General features: G+C 41.7%; 1 protein-coding gene across 2 annotated transcripts in view; it reads right to left on the bottom strand.

Moving 5' to 3' along the window:
• Window positions 1-7,593: 7,593 nt before the first annotated feature.
• Window positions 7,594-24,528, bottom strand: part of SLC43A2 (solute carrier family 43 member 2) — a 69,454-nt gene continuing 52,519 nt past the window's right edge. The window contains exons 8-15 of one of the 2 annotated variants that reach the window (XM_018573884.1): window positions 23,717-23,919; window positions 19,230-19,376; window positions 13,763-13,774; window positions 12,792-12,927; window positions 11,685-11,817; window positions 11,478-11,551; window positions 10,298-10,421; window positions 7,594-9,345 (exon numbers count right to left, since the gene is read on the bottom strand). In XM_018573884.1, the coding sequence (XP_018429386.1) occupies window positions 9,184-9,345; window positions 10,298-10,421; window positions 11,478-11,551; window positions 11,685-11,817; window positions 12,792-12,927; window positions 13,763-13,774; window positions 19,230-19,376; window positions 23,717-23,919 (991 nt within the window). In that variant the 3' untranslated portion in view covers window positions 7,594-9,183. The remainder of the gene's footprint in view (window positions 9,346-10,297; window positions 10,422-11,477; window positions 11,552-11,684; window positions 11,818-12,791; window positions 12,928-13,762; window positions 13,775-19,229; window positions 19,377-23,716; window positions 23,920-24,528) is intronic. The other variant, XM_018573892.1, reaches the window with a different exon arrangement.

Below are 24,528 nucleotides of genomic sequence, written 5' to 3'. Positions count from 1 at the left end.
AAAATTGAACACGTCAAAAACGCAGAAAAACACAATGCAGTGCATTCCAGATCTGGTCCAGAAAATGGTGTGAACCAGCCCTCAGGTAAGTGGTTGGTACACCTGTTCAAACATGTAGAAGTGATTGACTGGCTCTCCGGTTGCACAAATCTCTTCTACTAGAAGCAGAAAAGCAAGCAGATTTTTTTTAAATAAACACGTAGCTGCTATTGCAGCCACTCCTACTTTGCATTAATAATCATGCCAGTCATCTAAGCCTATCAGAGATGTTACTTATTATCTTAATAGTTATCTTGTTGGGTAAAGGTAAACATGAAACATGGAACTTGGAACAAGAACTATAGCTCTAAACAGTCACACATAATGAGCCCTTGATTTACATCCAAGGCCAGTTTTAAGTAGCATGCTACATGCAGAAGACATGTGATATCATGATGGCTTGCTTAAAGAGGAACTTCACCCTTATCCTAAATTGACAACAAAGACGCCTTTAGAAATGTTTAGTAATGACAATCTACAAACAAACATACTTATAGATAATTGCCGGCTTTGTATTCTGTACATACCTTATTTATTTTTTCTCCTCATTATTCTGCAAATTTACTAAGGGCAGGTTAACCTCCCTGGCGGTAATCCCGAGTGTGGCTGAGGGTTAATTTTCAGTACCAAGAGCGGTAACCCCGAGCCACACTCGGGTGCTCCATAATCAGGCCGCCAGGGAGGTTAATATATCTCACTTTAGTTCCTAAAACTCTGGGTCTACCTCTTGGAACAAGTAAAAGTGCACATCATCTGAGGGAGAAAAAATGCCTTTGCCTCGAGATTTTGTGAGATTTCCCAGAAAGGCACTGATGATGTCCCCTTCCCAGGATGCAGCTGTAAAGCCAGGACTACATCACCAGTGCCTCACTCAGCCAGGAAGTGAAAAAACAGTAACTGTAAGTAAAGGCAAAAAATCAAACTAAGATGATTTGCAGAGCTAATGTGATTTATAGTGAAATGTGTTGAAGGTCTGCTTTAATGACAAACTGTAAATTCTACTTATAAATGATTATTGAGTTAGAACAATGCTTTAGAACAGAAAGCAAGCTAAGTGTAGTCTGTAAACAAAACTCACAAAGCAGCCACCGCTCATATTCCTTGGTCACACAGGCCCATCCCTCTTGTCGGTGAAGTAAAAAAAAAGGCAAGCTGCAGCTTGATACTGGTTCTCACAGAAACAATTTCTGCATAAATGACTGGTATCACAAGCTGGATACTGCTTATTCCCGAAGTCAAAACATGCTGTAAACCAGGGGCGCTCACAATTTTTTCGTCTGGAGATCTACTTTTCAAATGACAAGCTCAATGAGATCTACCAACGAAAAAACACCTGCATTCAGGGGCGTGGCGGTGCATTGAAGTCAATGGCACCGCAGCCACACCTCACGCCCGCAGAACGCAGGCACATTAATGCCTGAGTTCTAGTCCAGTGCGATCTGCAAAAATGCTGCAAGCACTATTTTTGCAGATCGCACTGGACTGAAACGCAGGCACTAAAGTCCTCAATCTTTTTTTCTGCAGCCTCTGTTCTAAATGAATGGAAAGTACAGAGGCTTCCCATTCATTCAGCAAATATTTACTATCATCCAGTTTCTGAATGGGGAGGAGCCTCTGTACAAAGTGCTACTTCCCATTGAGAAACTAATAAATGAACAGGAAGTAATGTAAAGCACTTTCTGTTCATTCACAACTGGGGACACATAGTACTATGTGTCCCCAGTTATTTACAGACACTGGAGTGATCAGCTGATCGCTCCAGTGTTTGCACTGCACAGAGCACAGCTCCACCGCTCAGCCACGCAAAGAGCACAGCCTGCAGCTTTTCCTCTGGATCCCCGCTGCTCTCCCCCGCATTTATGCAGCGGGTATCCGAGGAGAAGTGAAGGAAGCGCTGAAGCCGGCAGAGGAGGGATCATCCGCCCCACCGCCGCCGGCTGCAGCGCTTCCTTCACTTCTCCTCCGATCCCCGCTGCATACAGATGGGGAGAGCAGCGGGGATCCAGAGGAGAAGCCCCACGGCACCCTAATGGGCACCCCTGCTGTAAACAAACACAGGCTCCTCCAACTCTAACATGTTTTACCAAACGGCTTATTCATAGAGACGATAGTGTAGTCTGTAGGTTCTCCCAGTAAGCTGTACAGTTGTGGACAGAAGTATGTAATACCAGCACAGTCTAACCCCCACATATTCAGAAATATCTTGGGCACCTTACAAAACTTCGGACCAGATGATACAATGGTTATACTGTAAATGGGTAGAGTGGCAAACCTGACCGTTTTCTTTCTGTGCTGTGGCTGGCCTGATCCGCAACAGATTTGGCCATTCATGAAGATAAACAGATCTTAGGAGGGCAATAAAAGCAATGTACACTGGTTTATGTGGCTGACATATAACAAAAATATCTTTCTATTATACAATGTCTTCAGTCCCTTAGTCTCTCAGTGCCTGGACAAAGTCTTCTGGTACAAGGCGAATATACCAAAGTACACCCTTTCCACTGGGCTAAGATGGATCATGCTTGAACATCCATATGTACAGTGATCAGGTCAGCTCAGGAGGCACAAATGAAAGCCAACTAATTTGGCACTAATTTATGAATGAAGACTACAATCTTACCCTTCATTCTTGTAGGAGGCAGTCAGGTATGTATAGCAGGACCTGGCTGTCAAACTGATAGCCTAGCCCAGCAGAGTAGCAGGAGAGCCACTCTTCTGTTGTAATATTTGGGGTTCAGCTGTCTGTCTGATAAAGGGGGGATAAGGGGGTGTCATAGTGGCGGATTACTGTAAACATAGAATTGACCCTTGAGGAAGCAGATATAATGAACATTTATGCGTTAAATAGATCCTAAAGACCTGTAATTTCCAACAAGAGAAAATTGTTTTTGAGACAACTGCTAATTGTTTGCTATTGGCAACACCTCTACTTCTGTTCTTATTTCAATCTCTACAATTGTTATTAATACACCCCTTTTTCTCTTCATTTTACTTATAGAAATAGCATAGAAATACAGTAGTTTATTGTAAGGTAAACCATTAGTTGATGGGATTTTTATAGCAGTGTATCACCTTTGCTCCCACACCTTGTTGCTCAGTTAGTCATTAACCTTTGACCGTGTTCCTTATCAAGAATCATACTTTTCAGAAATGATATCATTCCCCTTCTGTCACAAAAATGACTTGAAATTAGAACTGATAGGGCTGTAGCTGAGATACACAAAGCAAACACAACTCTCAACATTGAAAGCAGGCCTATGACATCTGTCCAGGTTTACCACACCTGCTCCATTATATAAGTATATATATGTAAATGTTTCAATGAAAAGCTTTCCGTTTCTTGGCTAAATGAGACTCCAGGTTCCGCTTTGGGTCCCTATGCCGATTCCAATATTTACGTGGCCGCTGCTGATGGGTAGGATGGTAGGAATCAGGATGAGCTGCTGATTGGCCATTTGTGCTGGAATGTATGTTCCCCAAACCCATTTGGAAGAGTTCAGAAGCACCTGAAGTTACATTTTCTAAGGAAAAGGTGATGTTTATGGCCTCATTTACAAAATATTGGTATAATTAAGCAGAATTGTTGAAAAGCTCAGGAGTAATATTTGATTATAGATTTTAATTTAAAGTGAAACAACTTAAGGGACTTTATCAATGATCTTTGGGCTTCTGTTGATGGCATGATTTTGACCTCAGTTTGAGATGTTTCTGAGATCATTCAGACTTCATTGACATATGCATTTGACCTGCAGCCGATCTTCTTCTGAGCTTTAATTATCCTGCTTCAAGTGGGTTTTGCAATCCCATAGACTTGTAAAGAAATGCATAATCTGTTTGAAACAAACCAAAGCCCATCATTGCAGGCTCTTATTGCTCTATCTAGTGTACCCAGACTCTACCCAAGCATCCAAAACAATGTGCATTTATGTAAGCACCATCTACTCACCAAAATACAGAATACTAGAAGTTAGCAGATATTAATATTACATATGGCTGCAAAATAACTTCTGCAGGCCTCAGTAAGTTCCATAAATAAATTCCCTATAGCATTGATCAGTTCTTGCTTGTTGTCTTCAGTAGGTATCACAAGCGTGATTGCCCAGACAACCACCAAGCAAATTTCTCTGGTAACAGAACATACAATATATCCTTGAAAGGATTCTCTTCTGAGAATTGCTAGGCTACAGGAAAGTATATCTAGCAAACATTACAGATACCACCATAGCATGAATTGTCATTTTGACTTTACTATCTTTTTTTCAGGTTGTGTTTTGCACTGCATCTACGCAGGAGCAGTGTTATGATGTTTGTTTTAGGTTTTCGGAGCATTCCAGGTTACGATCCTTTTTGGCACTGAGAATCAGACAATGTTAGTACAGTAAGCAGGAGAACAATTGACTCCATATAAGATGTCCTATAATAATGGGTATGAGGGACTTCCTTCAGTGTTTATACATGCATGGGTGATAGTTTCCTGGATCCGGCTTACTCAGGAAATTAATTAAATGAAAGATTCATTAAGTAAACATGATTCTAGGTTTAGCGTGAGCAGTAGATTTCAAGTCAATTAGGCCCTGTTCGCGTGGGTGGCCAAAAGGCGGTAAAATCAGGTGGTTGATCGATGTATTTACCACCCCTGTGACTGCCCACCTAAAACTCAATTAAGTGACTACACATGCTGCAGATGTGGTGCTTTGCATGGCAGCAAATTTTAGTGTTGAATCAGTTTTTATTAGCATTTTTAAGGATTCAAACAGTTGGTATCCAAACTCAATTTGTAAAATACATGACATCGGGAGACAGGAGGATGAGAATAAAACATCTGTGGACTGGCATTGACATCCGAAGACATTTATACATGGCGCTATAGGTTAGACAAAATAGCACATAAAGCTAAGGCACTTATAGTGCGTGAAGGAGTCATGGCATAAGGGGCAAACCCCTACTCTGTCTAAACAGGCCTATGCTAATCTGTTAGAGCAGCCCGGTACGGGTTAGAGTCTAGCGCTACCAATGTCAGCACCGCTTAATATAGTCTCCAAACGAACAGTCTGAACATCAGCCTATATAATAAAAAGTATATAAAGGGGGAAGACAGAAAGAGGAGAGCAGAGAATAGCATGGAAAAGAGAAGAGCGGGGGATACAGATCATGAGCTGAGGGTGTACAAAGTGGGCACAGTCCTCCCATAGCCCTCTAGGTTAGTACATTCAGAAGAAGGACTGGAGGTCGGCGGAGGAAGAGAAATGTATACACACAGTCCATTGGGATAAGAACTTAGGGAAGGCATTAGTGTCAGTCGCCAATAGCTCCTCCATGTGCATTATGTCGTTGACCTGGCTAACCCACATTGCAGCAAATTTTAAACAGCATGTCACATTTAGTAGATAGTGCTGCTTGTCACACTTGACCGAAAGACAGGGAAACAAAATGGCATTTAGAAAAGAGGCAGTGTTGCCTTCAAAACACTGGGCACGTGCCTTTGTAGTGCCCTCTGGCGTTTTTCAGAGGGACAGTAGAGCATGCCGCCCATCTGAATGAGCAGGCAAGACTGGACACATGGCCTGAATGTCAGCCCTTTGACGCCACACAGCTCCACAAAAGCCTACTGAACAATCAAAGGAGTCGGTGTCAGCCGAACCGTTAATGCATCCTGTCAGATGCAGTCACTGTTAAGGTATTCAGTTGTGGGTGACAGCTGTCTGAATACAACTGGCAGGGGAAATCTAAATGAGTATGGATGATTTAACTTGGATTGTTTTAGTTTTGAAATGTGCTTTAAATGAGCCAGGTAATGAAATGTTAAGAATTCCACATTGTCTCTTAAAAGCAGGCAGCTGAGGAGTAGGATATGTGCATGTTACAAATTATCCAGCACTCAGCCCTATCAGTTTTTAAACACTCACAGTCTAGGCTGTCTGAGGGACTGCAGGCATACGTGCTTTTACACTGCGGCCTCTTATTCCCATTACAGGAGCCGCTGCATGTGGCTGTGAAGGCTACCACGGGTCTGAACCTGTAGTTAAGAGTTGACAAAAAGAAACATGAAGGGAAAAAAGAATACATGGCTGGATCACTAGGTATTTATAGTTGATAATTAGGTACAAACACACCTTTGGCAGCTTAACATGCAATTGACAATTGTTCAGAGGAACCTGATTTTTAAGGTTTACATGCATGTTAAAATAAGTTAAGATGATGTTCTTGTATGTATATGTAATATGTACTGCTTAAATTTGGAATTCATTGTTCCCTCTATAACGGGTAACTGTCGATGCCCCAAAGCAGCAAGCAGCTCCAAACCATGATGGTCTCTAGCATTGCATATTGGGTAAAGATTTGGTATTGGTATAGAGTGCTTTCTTTCCTTCGGAAGTTAGTAACCACAATGTAATAATCACACAACAACATCATGACACAAACTGCAAAACGGTTGGCTATAAAAAGGGTTTATTTTTTTGAATATGTTTTTAATAGTAACAACAAGCACTGTATATAGAATGTACAGGCACAATAAATACCTACTCGTCAGAGCTTACAATCTTTTATTTGCACCTGAGGCACTGAGAGATACAGTGATTTGCTCAAGGTTGCGCAGTTTTGGCTCTGGGAACCCACAGAAAGTGGAGTGTCCCAGTTTTCCTTCCCGGAGGCCAGCTCAAAGACAGACACACGGGGAAAGAATTGCTGTATTGCTTTTGTGCTCTGTTTTCCCCTTGTTGTCACATGGGAACTCTGCTTGTACTCCAGGAACAAATACTAGCCTTTCCCTGTAATACCATGCTATCAAGCTGAAAGGAAGGAACCTCATTTTGTAACTGTTGTACAAGCAGAATTTTGACATCCCAACAGAGCAATATTAAAATGTGCCCAGTGCCTACCAACAGAGGATGCAGTGCTCTTCCTGTCCTGTTACTGCAGCTGTTTTGTAGGAAGAGTCAATACTCAACTTCCTCACAGCGGGACCACTCTGCATCCACTGTTTGCAGAGATTGGGCTTATTCAATAATAAGGCAACTCAAAGAGCAATGGCGATGTGAAGAGTACTACAACCCATAGCAAGAAGAGTTCAATTTATTGTGTAGATCACTATGGGTTTCAGCACTTATGCATTGCTCTTTCCTTATTAAAAACACTAGGAGAATGTCTAAATGGTTCGTTCTTATTTGTGGTAACCTGGAGTGTAAAAATACTGCATATAATTGCAATCATCCTAGGGAGAAAATAAGCTTGCAAAAAAATAGTTTAATTTCTGCTTTGTCATTGAAAGAATACACCTACGTCCTAGAGGGAGATTGCAGAGTCAATGTGAGGCAAACCTGCAATTGGAATACTTCAGGATCTCCTCAACTGATGAAGGGGCATTTTAGCAGCTTGTGGTTTTAGGTTCATCCGAGGATTGACTTAGATGCATCTGATTTTATCCACAGAGTGGATACCATCATATTCGATTTTGTGAGCAATTAACAACGAACAGTAACGCTTACCTGTCTACCTCATGTACTTAGTAATATTAAAACTGGAATACCAGAATTTCCTGACAGGTAAATGAACGATCTTACATTGGGGCACAATGGAGTGAGGTAAAGGCAAATCCCTAAACATGTATATTCTTATTTAATGAACGGTTTGCTAAAAAACTGGAATAGTATAAAAAAAAATACTAACTAACATAACTAGAACCTAACGAGAACCAGAAGACAAAGAATGAAATGATCAAAATGTCATAAGAAATGATAACACTTGAATGAAGATAGGAAATGATAATAAAGCCACAATCTAGGAAAAGGAAGAGAGTATAAAATGATAAATGAAGATCAAGAATGGCTATAGGGTAGAAACACACTGGATTCCTGCTTAATTTCATTTGATTAGTCACCAAGATATTCAGCAGATATATGACAAAGATTCTCTCTAGCTCCACCAAACAGAAATTAAATCACAAACAATATATGTCCAAATACAAAAATACTTAATCATGTCATGCAAGGAACATAGAACAGCATATTCATATTAGTCATTTATAAAACAAAAAAGAAAAGAGGAAAACAAAGTGGAAACAGAAACACAGGTATTGCTTAGAACATAGACTAAGAATCTCTGGTACTGTCATGGGCGCTGCACTACAGCTCAATGACCGAGAGGCAGAGCATCATGGGAGATGAAGTGCAGCATCCTCCTCAGTGCCACAGATCGCCAACCACCAATTCCTGGTGTATAAAAGTAAGAATCAACCAGATCTAAGGATAGTATGGCACGACATATATTCATCACAAGAGTGGTTGATTCTCATCACCCATATTAATATATAGGATGGATGAGTTATCCCTTTTAAATGGATATATCTGCCTTTCTCTACTGTTACTAAATCTGGACAGCAGCAAGGTTCATTAGTGCAGAAAGAGTTCACTAAAAGAGCACACATCCTCCAAGGTAATGTACAAAATGCTGTTAGCATCTTGTTTTACCACAGAACAGGACACCTCTCCTTGTGCTATAACTTCGTGTTTAGGAAAAGCCGTGGTCATAGGGCCTCAAGGTGGTCCTGTGCTGTGTTTGGCGGTTACAAGATTCAGTTCAGGCTAAATTATTTCAAGAAAACCTCTCGGTTCCCGAGAGGAGACATTTGATGACAATAACTGCCATCGCCACTGGCACGTTGTCAGAACAAGCGGTCGTGCTAATCAGAAGTAATCACAACAAGAATTAAAATTCCTGCTACTTCTGTGCTGAGTACCTAGGAATATGAATCCACATAATAGGTCATAGGCTCCAGCTTTATGGCAAAATAGTCCAGCACATCTCATGTCGCCAAGAGTTACTGCTAAATAGCTATGACCCTTTATTAGAGGGCACAGGAGGAAGAATTTGCAATCCAGTCAACAAAATGGACAGAGGTTTGTCTTTTACACCACAAGATATGGTAAAGTATAGACTTCGAACTAAGAAAGAGTAGATTTCTCTGGCACAGAGATCCCACCTCCTTCCATTTATACTTGAAGAGAAAACCGGTGCACGGATGACATGCTGAAGGTTGAAATATCTTCTAAAATGGTGACTTGTTATGCTGGAGTGAAACATTCCCCAAGATCTATAAATAGGAACATTGTACGGGTACAGGGCAGGCCAAGTTTCTGGATTTGTTTACACAAAAGCTTCATGATCAGGAGTGCCATTTATTTTCTGGTACAGTTTGGAGTCTTCGATTTTTTGTTTCCTTTGCCGTTCCAGACTTCGCCTAAAGCAGATGAGGTAGAGTGGCAGGCAGAAACCGAGCAGGCTCATTGCCAACATTCCCACATTGACCTGTCATTGAAGAAAGAGAGAGAAGTATAAAGTATGCGTACGCAATAAGTTAGAATACAACAAAAGCAACTCACTGTATATTTTGTTTATTTTATTAGGATCACAATGACATATTACATAGCAGTGAAGTACACAAATTGATACAAGTATTGTGGTCAAAGGCCAACAGGTTAAGAAACTGGACATACTGTTGAATTGGTTGAAATTCGAACCGTGGGCGGCCTAGCGAGCACCACCCGTCTTGACAAAAATCAATGTAAAATCGAATGAGTCAGGTGGAAAATTATGAGCTGCAGAGGGAATGCACCCATTTACAATAGCCAGCAGTGGAGATTCCTCCATCCACGCTGTGTGTAAAGATAAGGACCAATGCCCTCTGTGTGAGAAAGGAGGTCAGTCCCCAGCCGGTTGACTAGAGCTAGCTGTGAGTGGGCAGAGGGTGTATCAGAGGGCAGCAGTCCTTATCTTCAGCATGCTGCCAGGGAAGAGGAATTTAAGGGGGCACCAGAGAAGAAAAAAAAGACTGTAATAAAACTAATTATTTTATTGCAGTGTTTTTTTTTCTTTACGCACTCTCATTTTTACTATGGTATCAAAATAGTTGGCCTTTTATAAAAAAATTGTTGGCCTATATTTAAATATTTGATGTCTACTAAAATGCTAGAACTCCTGGATAACGAGCCTAGTGGGCTAAAACTGTGTTCTCCATGATTGGGTGTCTGAACTGTCTAATATTGTAAAACAAACAGTTGGCGGTGCCTTCACTTGCAAGCCAGCCAAATAAAATGTCATTTACTAATCATCTTCTAAAAGTCTATTGTCAAAGAGACACCTTCTTACTGATGTACCATTAGATCTTACCCCAGTTAGCTGGTCATAAATGTAATATAAAGTGTTTTTCGTACTGTATATTTTAGAATTCTCACTATATTCTCTGTAAACTAGTCCTTACCCAGAGTGGATCCCCATTCAAAGGTCCCATCATAGCCAAGAACAGAGGTTGTTGAAGGAGTGCAAAAAGAGCGCTAATGAGAGACTGCAGGCCCGTCAAACTACCGAAATGTGATGATGGGTATCTGGGAAAAGAAAATGAAGGTTGTTAAACTTCGTGCATTCTGTATAAAATACATAAATGACTGCATACCTAAATAACATCGAAAGTCTTTTTATAGTTGTTCTTTTAAAAATATGAATGCATGAAGACATGATTGGCTAAGTGTACGGTAAAGTTGGAATCTGGAGCCCCTGGCAACCAATCAGCTTCTCTCTTCAGTCTATTCAGTTAAGCTTTTGAAAATGAAAAAGAGAAGCTGATTGGTTGCCATGCAAAGCTACACAAGATTCTGTCTGCTAGAGTTGTGATAAATTCCCCTCACTGTGTTTGTAATGTTTAAAACAAAATCACTTATTTAAAGTTTTTATATGTATGTGTATGTTCAGCTCTTGAGGCTTGTCAGAAGGATGTGGATATCTACTATTAGTTTTTTTTAAAATCTTAAATACTACACTGCAATATAAATCATTTTATGTTCTTTTTTGTGGCGTCTTGTTTACCATATAAATACATGTAAAACACATCTACAGTTATAAATGAGGAGACTGACAACACTGGCCTAAAACTACAGAGGCAAAACAGCAGATGGGGCTAAATGTCCCTTAACGTTTCTTCTCAATCATGCCTGGCACCACAAACTATTAGAGTCACCTTGTAAGTACTCTTATAAGAGATTTATACCTGCCAGTTTGATTTTGAGAAAATAATGGGGTGGGAAGGACAAAAGGCCATAGCAAAAGTGACTTTGGTGGCAATATAGAAGTTCTAATAGGGCGTAAAAAATAGGGCCTGAAGAACCTGCCAAAATGTGCATAATGTATGGTCAGCTTTAGTCTTATGAGGTTTGGAGTGAGATTTAGTGATGTCACTAGAGTGTCAAAAAAGTGTCAGAGTCCCTTATATCTATATTGTTCCAAGTCACAGACTCAAACAGAACCAAATACAAAGCTTCAGCACAGCATGCAGGGAACTGGCATTCCTAAAATCAGGTCAACAAGGCAGCCTTCCTTGTTCTTTCATGACAGATTCTTCCAAAACCTTACAAAAATAAAGATGGAGCCTTACTGAATATACTTACACAGCAGCATAGAGTCCACCCACAGCAGAATGGATGAATCCTCTCACTATTGTGTGCAATATAAAAGACAGGATCTGTAAAGAAACAAACACAATTTAGACATAAGCACAATGCTCTACTGCTGTGTCTGAAGTTTGCTTTGATGAATGGGCAGCGTAACCACCATCCACAAAGGAAGTTCCCTAGGGACTTTCCATTTAAACGTACCTGTAAGGGCAGGTTTGGAACAAGACATGTGACTCCAAAGCCTACTAGCAGCAAGTTGGTAAATGCAAAGGCCCTGGTGGCATTTGTGATCTTTTGAATTTGACGATCGCGCTTTTTCTTTTTCTTTCCATCTCTGTGAGAAAGCAAACAAGAACATAAATAAAATTGGCGGATACAACTGTTATTAATAACTATTTTATGTACTGTTTTAAGTGTGACTGCACCTTACCGTTAGGGATGCACCGATACCGGTTTTTCGGTATCGAGTACTGGTACCGGTACTTCTGCTAGCATGGAGCTGACTTCCCGGGCATTTAGGAAGCCAGGCAGCTTGTCATTACCTGCGCTGTTTGGTCGGCTCGATTCTGATTGGCCGAGAAGCCGGCGTCCCGTCCAATCAGCATCAAGCCGGCCAAACAGCATGGAGTCGGCTTCCCGGCCAATCAGTAAGCGGGGCCGGGAGTCATTACCCGTGGCTCGGTTTCCTGATTCGCCGGCTCCATGTTTCCTCACGGCACTGCCGGTCAGAGGAAATCTCCCTCTGACTGGAAGTTCCGGTATCGGGGGTAAGTATCGGAGCATTTGGGTAAGTATGAGTACTCACCCAAATACTAGGTATCAGCACCGATACTGATACCAGTATCGGTGCATCTCTACTTACCGTAAGGAAAAAGTATGTGTGCATATATTAAAATGGATCTTCCACTGCAGGACAATATTGTGTCGTATAATGCAAGTGAAAAAAGAGCCCTAAATTCAGGCATCTAAGTATACCTAGAGTTGCAGATCAATCTGACTTCATTTACTAAAGACATGTTCGGGCTCCCTGCTACTGTCTCCTATGCGCTATTCACTCAATTTGATGGGCGGCATCAATGGCCAATAGTGAGATGCAGAAGATGACGGGTCAGAGCTCCAGCTTTGGGTTCTAGGGCTTACCAGATGTTCTGGAAGATTACTCGTGGTGTATGCAGGTACATCTGCTTGCTTGCATACACCTCCTGCAGTCAGTTTTACAATAACCCTTATTCTGATCTCCTATAAGTATGTATATCACATTCTAATGTGTGTGCAGCCTACACGTCTCTTAGAGGAGTAAACACGTACTGATTAGCATCCTTCTCATCATCATCATTGCCATCGTCACATTCCTTGAGCTTCCAATCCATGATGTATCCAATAACAGGGGCTGTCATCAGGCAGAGCAACTGTAAAACTCCAAAGATGGATGTATACAAACTGACTGTAGAGAAAAAACAAAACAATGCAATTTACCATAGGTTTCTCCAAACCAGTGAACAGGTAACAGCTAATCAGTTAAGCAACATGGCTGGTGATGGGAATGCCATCTTTTTAGAATAATACAGAAAACGACAAATACAATTTGCATAATTGGCATATATGTATTTTGTGTGGGTGGAAACATATACATTTATACAGTATGCAGTCGGGCACATATAAGAGAAAGGATAAATGTAAAAAAATAGTGACAGGAAACATAATTATGCTTGTAAGCAATCATTTTAAATGTGCTACAAGTGAATCTAATCAGCTAAATCAGAACAATGACGAATCTCCTCTGAATCATTTGCGCCGCAAGAGTGGGCAAAAGTATGTTGCACTTTAAATCATTATTAGGTTCAGATACTCTGAACTTCCTGTTGTATTTGTCCTTTTTAAAATAAACAAAAGATCCAACAGGAAGAGAGGCCACTCTCTCATTGTGGCCACAATATGTGTGCAGACCTAGGAACTCAAACGTAGAGATATCACCAGTAGAGTTCTCACGAATATAAGAAGCTTGTCTTGTGGTTTAACCTCCATCATCTACTAAGAACTGAAGGATCATTTTTAGGCAGGTTGATCTTTTAAAAATGATGGTAAGGCTGACTGCCTCACCATGGCCTTTTATTAGGTCAGCTGACAGGACGTCTTTTACATTGACATTTGTACTGGTATTCTGTTAGTAGCTTATTTGTGTCAAGTAGCTTTTTTATGCATTGGTCCTTTCAATATATGAAACAGACTATCTGACATAACAGATATTGTAGCTGGTTTGCACTACTTCCAAGGCTTACCCGTGTGCATCACTTTATGAAGAAAGCAAGGCAGCATGTGACAGCAAAGAGAACAATACAAGAAAGAGATGAGTTAGCACAGACTTCAGAATACATATAGAAGCTATGTTACACAAAGGATGACTAAATCAGAGAAATAAAAACTGGATCCAGCCTGAACTAGGGGAGCCCACAACATTACCCAGATGTCTTGTGCTTGTGGATTATGTCTGTGCTGAATCAGCGGCTAGTACAGAGAAGGGGAAGTCAAACTACACAAATGTCCAATATCAGCATATCGTGACATCTGGAAATGAGTTATTGTTGCACAAAGAGAGCAGAATTCCCACTATGTAGTCATATGTATATCCAATGCTGCAAGGGTTATCTTTTGCAATGTGCCCCTAGGTGAACCCTCTTTACTTGCCAAGTAAGGTCACAACATATACAGTAACGTAGGTGCTCCTATCTGATGGAGCTACACACATAGTGAATACATTGTTTTAATGTCTGAAAATTTATACTAAAGTCTTAGGAGGTAAGTGAATGTGGAAGGATCATTAAGGGCTTGTCCATACCATGCCCAGACCAGATCTGGATGTGTTACTACAAACGCGGTTATGTGCGTTTTTTATGCATTCTGGTACTTTTTTTGTCTCAATTGACTTTCTAAACTGTTCCAGTGCGTTCTGGTGCGTTTACATGCATTTTTGTGTGTTCCAGACCAGAGAAAATAGTGCATGCAGTACCTTTTTTTTAAACGTTCTGAAACTGAACGCAGTGGTGTGAATTGACCTCACTTTTTACTATAGGAATGAATGGGCATGCATTTTTGAACTAGACAAAAAACATTCTGGTCTGGATCTGGTCCGCACATGGTGTGAACGGGCCCCCCAGATCTGGTCCGGAAAATGGTGCAAACCTGCAAGCAGTTCCAGTGCATTCCAGACCAGACATAATGAGACATGCAGTATTTATCTGGTCTGGAACGGAGTACGCTGGTGTAAACAGAGGCCAGAAATAGCATAGGGATACATTAGGATGCATTTTGGGTCCGGAAACAATCTGGTCTGGAGATGATCTGGATGTGGTGTCCCTCAAAGAAAACACTGGTCCAAATGAAAACATTTCTATATACAGCAGAGCTTTTCAAATCTGTGAAATACTACAGACTGACAATTTACTTTCAGTTCTCTGAACATGGGTAGACTGCTAATACTCAAATGAAATAATCTCAGACAATGAGGATAGTTTGCATTGCAAGACTCTGACAGACACAGGCATGATTCCCAGAGGCAAATGGGAGTTGTTTCACCACAGCTGGAGGGCCGAGGTTGCCTAACCCTGGTTTAAACTCACCCTGCTGTTTAGACTGTCAATGGGAGCCATACTGTGCCTGCCCTGAACACTGCAACATCAAAAATGACAAATGAAGTAATAGAAGGAAAGCTCCTGTTGGTTCCTGGTAAGAGAGCACACTAGATCTCAGGTACTATTGTTATCAATTATTTCAGGTGTGTACATAAACTGCTGGAGGCATACTGTACAAGTAGAAATTCTGATTAAAAAGGGTTGTATGTTTTGGAATAAAACCAATCAGTGCAGGTAAACGTCTGGCTCTAAGAGTTGGCTTTTTAGAAAAGGGATTTCATAATAAGGAATTGAGCAATCCAAGCATAGCAAGTCAATCACTAAGAACAAGGCCCTTTTCATACTAAATATTTGCTCAGGCAATAGCCTGTTAAACAATCTCCAACTTTTCTCCCCAAAGCTACAAGTTCATTTATATTCATAAGACACTTTTTTTTGATTATTTCTTCTCTTTCCACCTATTCATATTTATTTGCATCACTCATAATGTATTGTACTCTCCTCAATTATCCATAACAACCACACCTGAAGAAAGACACCTTTCTGGGTCTTGTAAACTGTGAAAACAATGTGTTACTTTGTTATCAAAGTTCACAGTGGCCTGCTACACAATTTACAACTTTGTCATCAGCAGCACTGTGCCAGGACAGCCCTGGGGAAGGAAGAGCCTATCCTCAGAAATGTGTTGGCTATAGCCATAAAAGGTTCAAAGTGACTTTAATCGAGAGGTAAAATGATGGGAGTATACAGCACTAAATATGGGTCTTAGCTTACACAGATGGGGGTGATGTAATGGGTTCCCCTTAAACATCTGCTCACTGCCTCATGTCCTACCCAACCCGACATCCCTAAAACCCAAAACCCAAAATGTAATATACTGCAGTTTACCAGTAATTCGATGTGAGGGCTGCATTCGTGTTTTTGTTGCTTGTTTTATGCTGTTTCCCTTTACTTTCACCTGGTAATAATACTAGCAACACACTTCATGTCCTAGTGTCCTAGTACTGTACATATACTGCCCCTGCACTGTATCTGTAGAGAAGAAGCATTTTCACCTTGGGCTTAGTCTGTCTGAAGAGTGTGTTAAGACAACAGAAAACCTTCCCCTCTCATTACAAAGGGAACAGGCAGGGGCGTAACCACAGATCATGGGGCCCCATAGCAAAATTTTGATGGGGTCCCCCAGCAACATCCCTACTGTCAATGATATTAAAGTCACGTAGCAGGAGAGCTGCCCCCCCGTATATCTGATGTCAGCTCTTCTTGATTAATAATGTCAGGGTCAGCAGCAACTTCTGCAATCCTTATTGGGGCCCCCTTCCACCCCCAGGCCCCATAGCAGCCGCTATTGTTACGCCACTGGGAACAAAACGCTTTCAATCGAATATTTAACAGACCAAAAGGGAGCAAATAAGAGACGCTGTTATAGTTTACGTACACATATCACTAATACTGGATGTATGAAGTTTTTCAAAGTGAAAGAGCTTGTTTGAGTAATATTTAAAATGTTATGTCACTATCCCTAGTATAATAAAAATGTCTTATAATGGAAAGCAATGGCCTTCCCTTATCGACGTAGATCTTACTACTTGTATGACATACACTCATGTGTGGCAAGCATGTTTATGTAGTGAGAATGCACCTCTGGCACTTGGCTTATCGCAGAAAAACAACAGTCATTATCCAAAAAAATCCATTTTGGCTGATCAACCATTTCCTCACGATTGCCCTGCCAGAGCATATCTGCTGACATCATGGAAAACACATTCACATACAACGGTTTTACAATCTGACCTTAAATAGCCAGATCGGGTGACAATTATTTACTGCTTTTCTTTCCCCTAAAATGTACTAATCAATATGTATGTAAACAGTCATCTGTTAAACTGGCATGCTGTGTTAAACATCCGGTGGTGACTTTAGCTGGTAACCGGAGTATACGCTCATCCAAATGTCTGTTTTCCTCTCCGCGTTCACGTGTCCTTTCCTGCATATGTATTTCTGCATGCCTGGAAGCCTGTCTCATAAAATGACTTTCAACTCATCGCTTCATCGTTCTTGATAGAGCAGGCTCAGACTGGATTGCCTCCATTGAACTCGTGCCACAAACAATTTCACAGACCCAGATGAGCGAGGTAAACACCAAATGAATCTGTCAGCTGCTAAAAATAGTTTCCACATTGGGGGGCGCTCTAGATTTAGACTTAAAATGAAGACTGGGTTTGCTCTGCCCTGCTTGGCCATTGTATTACAAGCAAAGGGGAGATTAAATACAGGCCATGAAGGATTGTATGCTTCACCCGTAGCTGAGGTATAAAATGGGTTTAAAGCTGTCACTAATATTCCTTTCCTGTTTCAAACTGCTTGCGCTGTCATTTCTATCTCATTATAATGCTGCAAATTCAGACTTGAAGGAAAGGCTAAGATCAGGACACTGAGCTGCATTCTGCAGGTATTTTGATGATGAAACGTGTGATTGACTCTGGCACAATAAGACAAAGCGCAGCAAAACAGCCAGAACAACCTGATCATCAGATGTGGTGATCTTCATATCTAGGTGTGTTTTGTCTACAGTTACTGAAGGGCACCTTGTCATAGAAACAATACTTGTGTCAAAACAAGTCAGCTGAGAGAACTATTAAAACATGCAGGTGACTGAACAAGACCTTGAAAAACCACCGTGTAGGAAATGTGCTGTAACATCAATGAATGTATACAGTCAACTGATACGTCTCCATTTTATGTGAAATGTAATGAGGGACATTTATCAATCAAATTAGCTTCATGATAATTTGCAGGTCAGACTGCCTCTCGTTCATAAACGTCTATGCGTCAGGTTTTCAGACCTGTGCGTCTGTATTCCTGGGCAGCCAAGTGTCACAGATGGCAAAGATTTATCACTTTAAACAGGTGCAAACTTGAGAAGCGGTCAGGGTTCGGTTTTATTCTGTCGCAGTGCTACTTTATGAGGTAAGAATTTATGAATGTGTTTGCCACATCATTTTTAGACGCAAAGACCAAAAGCTCATGCTAACTAACCGCAAAGTTTTATCTCTGTTATGTGTCTTTTTTTAAGTGTTCTCATGACATATTAATGTTTGCGACTTACTGCACATGTTTTTCAACATTTGGCATCATTTCTCAACTGTGCAGTAACTGCGTCCAGCATTTGCGACATTAAAAGACCCCTAAACTGTGGCACATTCTAGAAGTGCTCCCGGACACTTCTTATAGTAGCGCAAAGATAATTCAGCTTCATACCCTCAAGTCAGCTAAGCACTTCAGGGCTATTAAGTTGTCCTCCAGGGGTTACCTAAGGCAGCTTTTATTGCCCTCTGCTATGCACGAATGACGGGCTGTTCTGTACTATATGCCCTTGAAACATGTGAGAGGATGGTTTGGGGTGGGTAAGCTCTGTCTCTTTCAGGAAGTTCCAGAATTTTGTTCATTCAACACAGTATTAGCAGAGGTCAAAGAGAGCGACTGCAGATTTGTGAAGCACTTTTTACATGCTAGGAGGTTATTATTTTTTTGAAAGACCAATTAAATTGGCTGAATACATTCCAGGTGCATCAAACTCTTACAGTTTGTTTTCAAAAACAGCCACAGCCTGAGTAGAAAAGCCTGTCACGTGCGAGCATGCTACAGAATGCGAACCCTGCTCTCTTAAGGGATGCACGGATCTCTTTGCAGAGGTCCATCAAAACCCATGTTGAGTTAAAGCCAGAGCTCTCCAATTAGCAGGGAGTATGAGCCTTGCTGATTACAAAGCTATTGGTCTGACTCAGTAGGGGGGTGTGATGGACCTCTGCAGAGGCCACTGCCATTGCCACTGCTTCCACTTCCACTGCTTCCCCACAGACAGCAATGGTCACACTTTGCAGCTACTGGAAGAAGTCAGGTTTTTCTACTGAGGATGCATTGGAAAGAAAACAAACTGTAAGACACATAGCATCTTTTGTTTTGATGCACCTGGAAGATATTTAGCTCAGTTCACTTCAACACCTATCTAGAACTCAAATATTAGCATTGGGTGAACTTCCCAGGTGAATTATCACCACTATTATGCCTCTGGTCATGCAAAATTCTCTATAGTTGGTTAATGTAAGGCACTTACCAGACTCTAAGTCTCCATCTACCAGAAATTCCAGAATGTTGTTCATGGCTCCCATGTAGAAAATGAGTCGGAGCTGGGTAATACACATAGTGATAAGGCTTAGTAGCAAAATAGGACTGAACACGCTCTTCATAAAGGATGGAGTTGCTGAAAGAATAGAAGAAATACCGTATGAAAATGCATCAACAAACAAAGCTTTCATGCTTATCCAATAAAACAATACAAAAAGCGATGACAATTTCCTTAAAAGGAGAACTATGGGGTTGAGGCTTTTCACCATAGTTCTCCTTAAGGTAACGGGAGGACACAAACTAGCGTCCTCCCGTCACCCTAAGCTCAGTATACCGCAAGTTGCTGCTCGCGGTATACTGAGACGCCGCAGCTGAAGCGGATCACGACAATTATGCCGGGATCCGCCCAGTTGCGTGATTGACAGCTGGCTCTGCCTATCTAGAGGCAGAGCCAGCTGTACCCACCCCCTGCCCCGTCCGTTCCGCCAGTCAGCGCTAGAGGATCGGAGCGGGGAGGGGGGAATCCAGCTCCTCCCCTGTCACGGCAGAGAGCCGTGACAGGATCGAGAGGTGAGCGAACGCCGGTATGTGTTCGCTCACCTTCCGATCTACTGAGCCGACCTGTGACAGTCTCATTGTTACAGGTCGGCTAGAACTATGAGGTGAGTGAAAAGCACTCACCTCATAGTTCTCCTTTAATGTAAGCAACACTTAATAACCGTTGCCTTTATTTAGATCAGTCACACATCAGTCACACATCAGTTCTGACAGGTTGATGTGCTGTTAATTGTACTACGCTATGTATTGTTCTTTGCATTAAAGATGAAATAATCCTATATTGTTGAAATACATACGTTTTTTCCTTGATACACAGAAAACATTTAAAAGACGATAGACCCCCACACATCGGAAGATGTTCCAACTTGCTGCTTCAAGTGGGAGTTCACCCGAAAATGATTTATTGAACTCCAAACAACCATCTTACACATGTACCATAATAAATGCATAACACCATGTTTGACTTCTGTCCATGCTTTGGTTGTCCAGGCATCACCATTGGAAAACCGCCGGGTAATACCAGCGACACCATGCAACTCCTGGTGTCACTCAGCCCCCTCATGGTATCTATGTTCTGTGAATGCAAAGACTGACTGGACACTGCTTGAACGCACTTCTTTGTCCTCATGCTGTAAAAAATTGAGATAGCATGACCGGAGTCTAAGCAACACCAAGAGTTGCATGGTGCCACTGGTAAATAGCCATCAGTTTTCCAATACTAATTGCTGGACAACTGTAGTGAAGACAGATGGTGCTATGCATTTATCAAGGTACATTTGTTATATGGCTGTTTAATGATTACTGGGTAATTCTAGGGTGAACTTCCACTTTTAGAAAGTAGTATAGTTGTGTATAATGCCCGAAGAAGGAACCCGAGAGGTTCCTAAAGCTTGCATCTTTAATAACGTGTGAGCTAAGTGTAGAACAAAAGCTATATATAATACTCTGTTATATTTTCTTCCTCCATCCACGCTTAAGAGCGTTGATCGAGGAATCTCCCGCTGTCTTCATTATATTCTGATAGTGGCTGCCGGCTCGGTTTGTTCGAAGATTTACCGACGGGATCCTTCAATTAACTTATTAAGGGATGCCAGCCAAAAGGGTGCCAACTGCGGAACCCACTGTGTGAATATCAGCCGTTTCATCAAGAAATAGCAAAAATTCATATAGTGTATGACCAGCTTTAAACTCCAAACTTCCTGCTACATTTTGAAAAACATTTGCACGTACATATTCCTTAAAGGAGAATTATGAGGCGAGTAATTTTCACTCAGCCTCATAATCTGAGCCGACCTGTGACAATGAAACTGTCACAGGTCGGCTCATTAGTTCGGGAAGTAAGCGAACACATACCGGCGCTCGCTCACTTCTCGATCTATCTGTGCAGAGGGCCGTGACAGGGGAGGGACTGGATTCCCCCCTCCCCTGTCCGATCCTCCAGCGGTGACTGGCGGAATGGACGGGGAGGGAGCGGGTACAGCTGGCTCTGCCTCTAGATAGGCAGAACCCACTGTCACTCACGCAGCTGGGTGGATCCAGACATAATTGTCGGGATTCGTTCCAGCTGCGGCGTCTCAGTATACCGCGAGCTGTATACTGAGCTTTGGGTGACAGGAGGACGCTAGTTTGTGTCCTCCCGTTACCCTTAGGAGAACTATGGGGAAAAGCCCTAACCCCATAGTTCTTCTTTAACGTTTCTGCTGTTAAGATACTATTAAATGTATGCAACTTAAGCTTTGGTTCCAAGATAATAAAATGCGCCAAACCAACCAGTTATATGCTGCTTATTGCACACACCAGATCAGCCAAGTTAGGTCTTATTTTTCTAATTTATTTACCTCTCAAGAGCTGGGCATAAACATTCAGGACAGGAAATGATTGATTGAATCTTAGCAGCAGCAGTCTTAGCTCAGATCATCCACCGATTATAACACTGGCACTGAGACAGAACACATACTATTCTCCATTCCTTTTACTGTGTACTAAGCAGTAAATGTTTAATGGAGAGTGTGACATTTTCTTGGAAAATCCATACTGTGCTACATATGGTAGCTCCCATTCCCATGACATTTACTCGGCTCTGTAGACCTTGGTTGTAATTTTGCTGAAGGTTGAGGTGAGCACCAACTAGTACAGAGGAAGTTTGGCATAAAGAATAAAAGAAGAACTCCGGTCTAATTGATGAGTCAGATCTTTTTACAATGACAAGCTGTTGAAATGACCTTTTTTCCTATCGCTTAAATGTTTGAAACCCCTGTCAGTTTTGTGCCATCTGTGTCCTATTTAGGAGATTCCCCTTTACTTCCTGTTCTGTAGACACAACAGGAAAGGACATCTCTCCAAAGAAAAGGAAATCCTTTATTAAATATTTGTCAACAGTGGAAATAAGTGTAAGATTTCCACTAAATTCCTGTTCAGGGGACAACTAAAAATTTTGGATTTTCACTCATTTTCAGTCCTGGTGACAATGATCACCAAAAAAAATAGAGGGAATAAATCTCCCTAGTGGGGACATAGACAGCAATAAAAAAACGACTGGGGTTCTAAACCCTGACTACTCTAGCCATTACTAAAAACAAAATAAAAGGGTTTTCTTCAGATACTCATAAATAAATAATTCAGCACTTTTTCCTAATTTGCTTGCAATGAGAAAGGGCAGCTAATAGGGATGCACCGACACCGGTATCGAGTACCAATATTTTTTTTTTCCCGGTACTCGAAGATACCGAATACCGAGTACCTGAAGTCCCATTCAGGAAGCCAGGCGGCGTGTATTGACTCGCCACCTGGCTTCCTGATTAGCCGGGAAGCGTGTAAAGACTCGCCACCCGGCTTCCCGATTAGCAGGGAAGCCATCCCCATGCTCTCGTCACTAGGTGCAGAGAAAGAATGGAGCCGGCTTTTTGGCCAATCAGGAAGCCGAACGCTGTGTAATGATGTGGCGCCCGGCTTCCTGATTGGACGGGAAGCCAGCTTCATGCTCCCTCGTCATGAGATGACGAGGGAGCATGAAGCCGGCTACCCCACCAATCAGAAAGCCAGGTGCCGCGTCATTATACAGCGCCTGGCTTCCTGATTGGCCAGCTTTCGATCAATCAGGAAGCCGGGCAGTGCGCGTCATTACACGCTGCCTGGCTTCCTGATACCGGAAGTATCGGGCTAGGCATCAGAGCATTTGGGCGAGTGCGAGTACTCGCCCAAATACAGATAAAAGTATCGGTGAATCCCTAGCAGCTAACATGCAAATATTAAGGAACTTCAGGACATTTTTTTTTAATTAACCCTTGCAGAGCAAGCGGTAACTGCTCAGTTGTGTCTAGGTTAAAAAAACAAAACAAAGTTATACTCACCCAAAGCCCTGAGCCGCCTTGTTCCTACACCGGTCCTTCCAACGGCTCTCCCCCTCCTTTGCAGTGGTTTAAAGTCCTGTAAATCATCAACGTCTATACACAGTGTATAGACATAAGGACAATGAGGAAGATTCCAATGCTGCAGGGAGGAGGAGACAGGCTGGAGGGATTGCCGTGACAGCTGGCTGGATCGGAGCTTCGGGTGAGTATAACATATTTTTACTGTCTTCTTTTCGGTGCCGGCTCTTTGGCCACCTTTATTGGCCTGCAAGGGTTGCACAAGGGAATTTAATCATACCGGCACAGAGGTACATTCTAAAGAAGATTGTGAACAGGCAGATACGTTTGTTTTATTGCAGATGACATAGCATGTCTCTCCTACAATAAAGGGCCTGTCTGCTCACATTTGTTTTTCTGCTTCCACTTTAATAACGGGGTAATGTTCAGTGGTCATATTAGATGTAAATGTTGCTTAGTGGCATTCTTCTGTAAATGCAAAGACTGTTCCAGGATTGGATAGTTGGTTCCTTTTCACCAAGATTTTACATTACCAGAGTGGGGGACGTACCTGCATTGTCTGCCTGACATTTCACTTCCAGATCCACAGTTGACAGACATAACTTATTGCCCTCCTGCAGTGCTGACATCTCTTTAGGGTTTTTCATGGAGCCTCCCACACTGAGTCGTCTCCCCACAGTTGTGACTTGCTTATAAAACTGCTTTCCTGTGATCTTGTGGTCAAAGCCCAGCCAGCTGAACTTTATCTTCACACTGCAAGAAATAGAGACCATATAAGCATTGTATTTTTTTATATATTTTCTGTATTTAAATAATGACAATTTATGCAGCACTTTTATATACTGTACTTGCACATCAGTCCCTACCCTAAAGGAACTTGCAATTTAAGGTCGCTATCACATATGCATGCATACATGTATATACATACTAGGGCCAATTTAGACAGGAGCCAATTAACCTACCAGCATGTCCTTGGAGTGCGGGAGGAAACCTATGCAATCACAGGGAGATTATGTAAACTACAGTATATGCATAGAGTGTTCTGGCCAGGATTTAAGGACCTCAGTGCTGCAAGGCGGAAGTGCTAAAAACTAAGCCACTGTGGTAAGGAAGTTTACCTTTTTGCAAAAAAAATAAATAAATAAATGCAACCATATTGTAAAAAGAAAAAATATGCATTTATTAATGATTTTTTATTTGAGCCTGAAGAGCATTGCAACTGCAATACACAGAAGCCAGTGGGGAGAAGAATCCTGCTATTCAGCTAAGTGGGGGGGGGGGGCTGCAAAACAGCACCATGTTTCATATTTCATCCTAAATATAGGTGTGACATGGAACTAGGTGTTTAAGGTGGGATTAGCC

This window comes from Nanorana parkeri, unplaced genomic scaffold, assembly GCF_000935625.1.
Source record: "Nanorana parkeri isolate BGI_ZX_2015 unplaced genomic scaffold, ASM93562v1 scaffold48, whole genome shotgun sequence".
Classification (NCBI taxonomy): domain Eukaryota; kingdom Metazoa; phylum Chordata; class Amphibia; order Anura; family Dicroglossidae; genus Nanorana; species Nanorana parkeri.
Note: the sequence above shows the minus strand (reverse complement) of the source record. Positions and strands in the feature narration are given on the sequence as shown.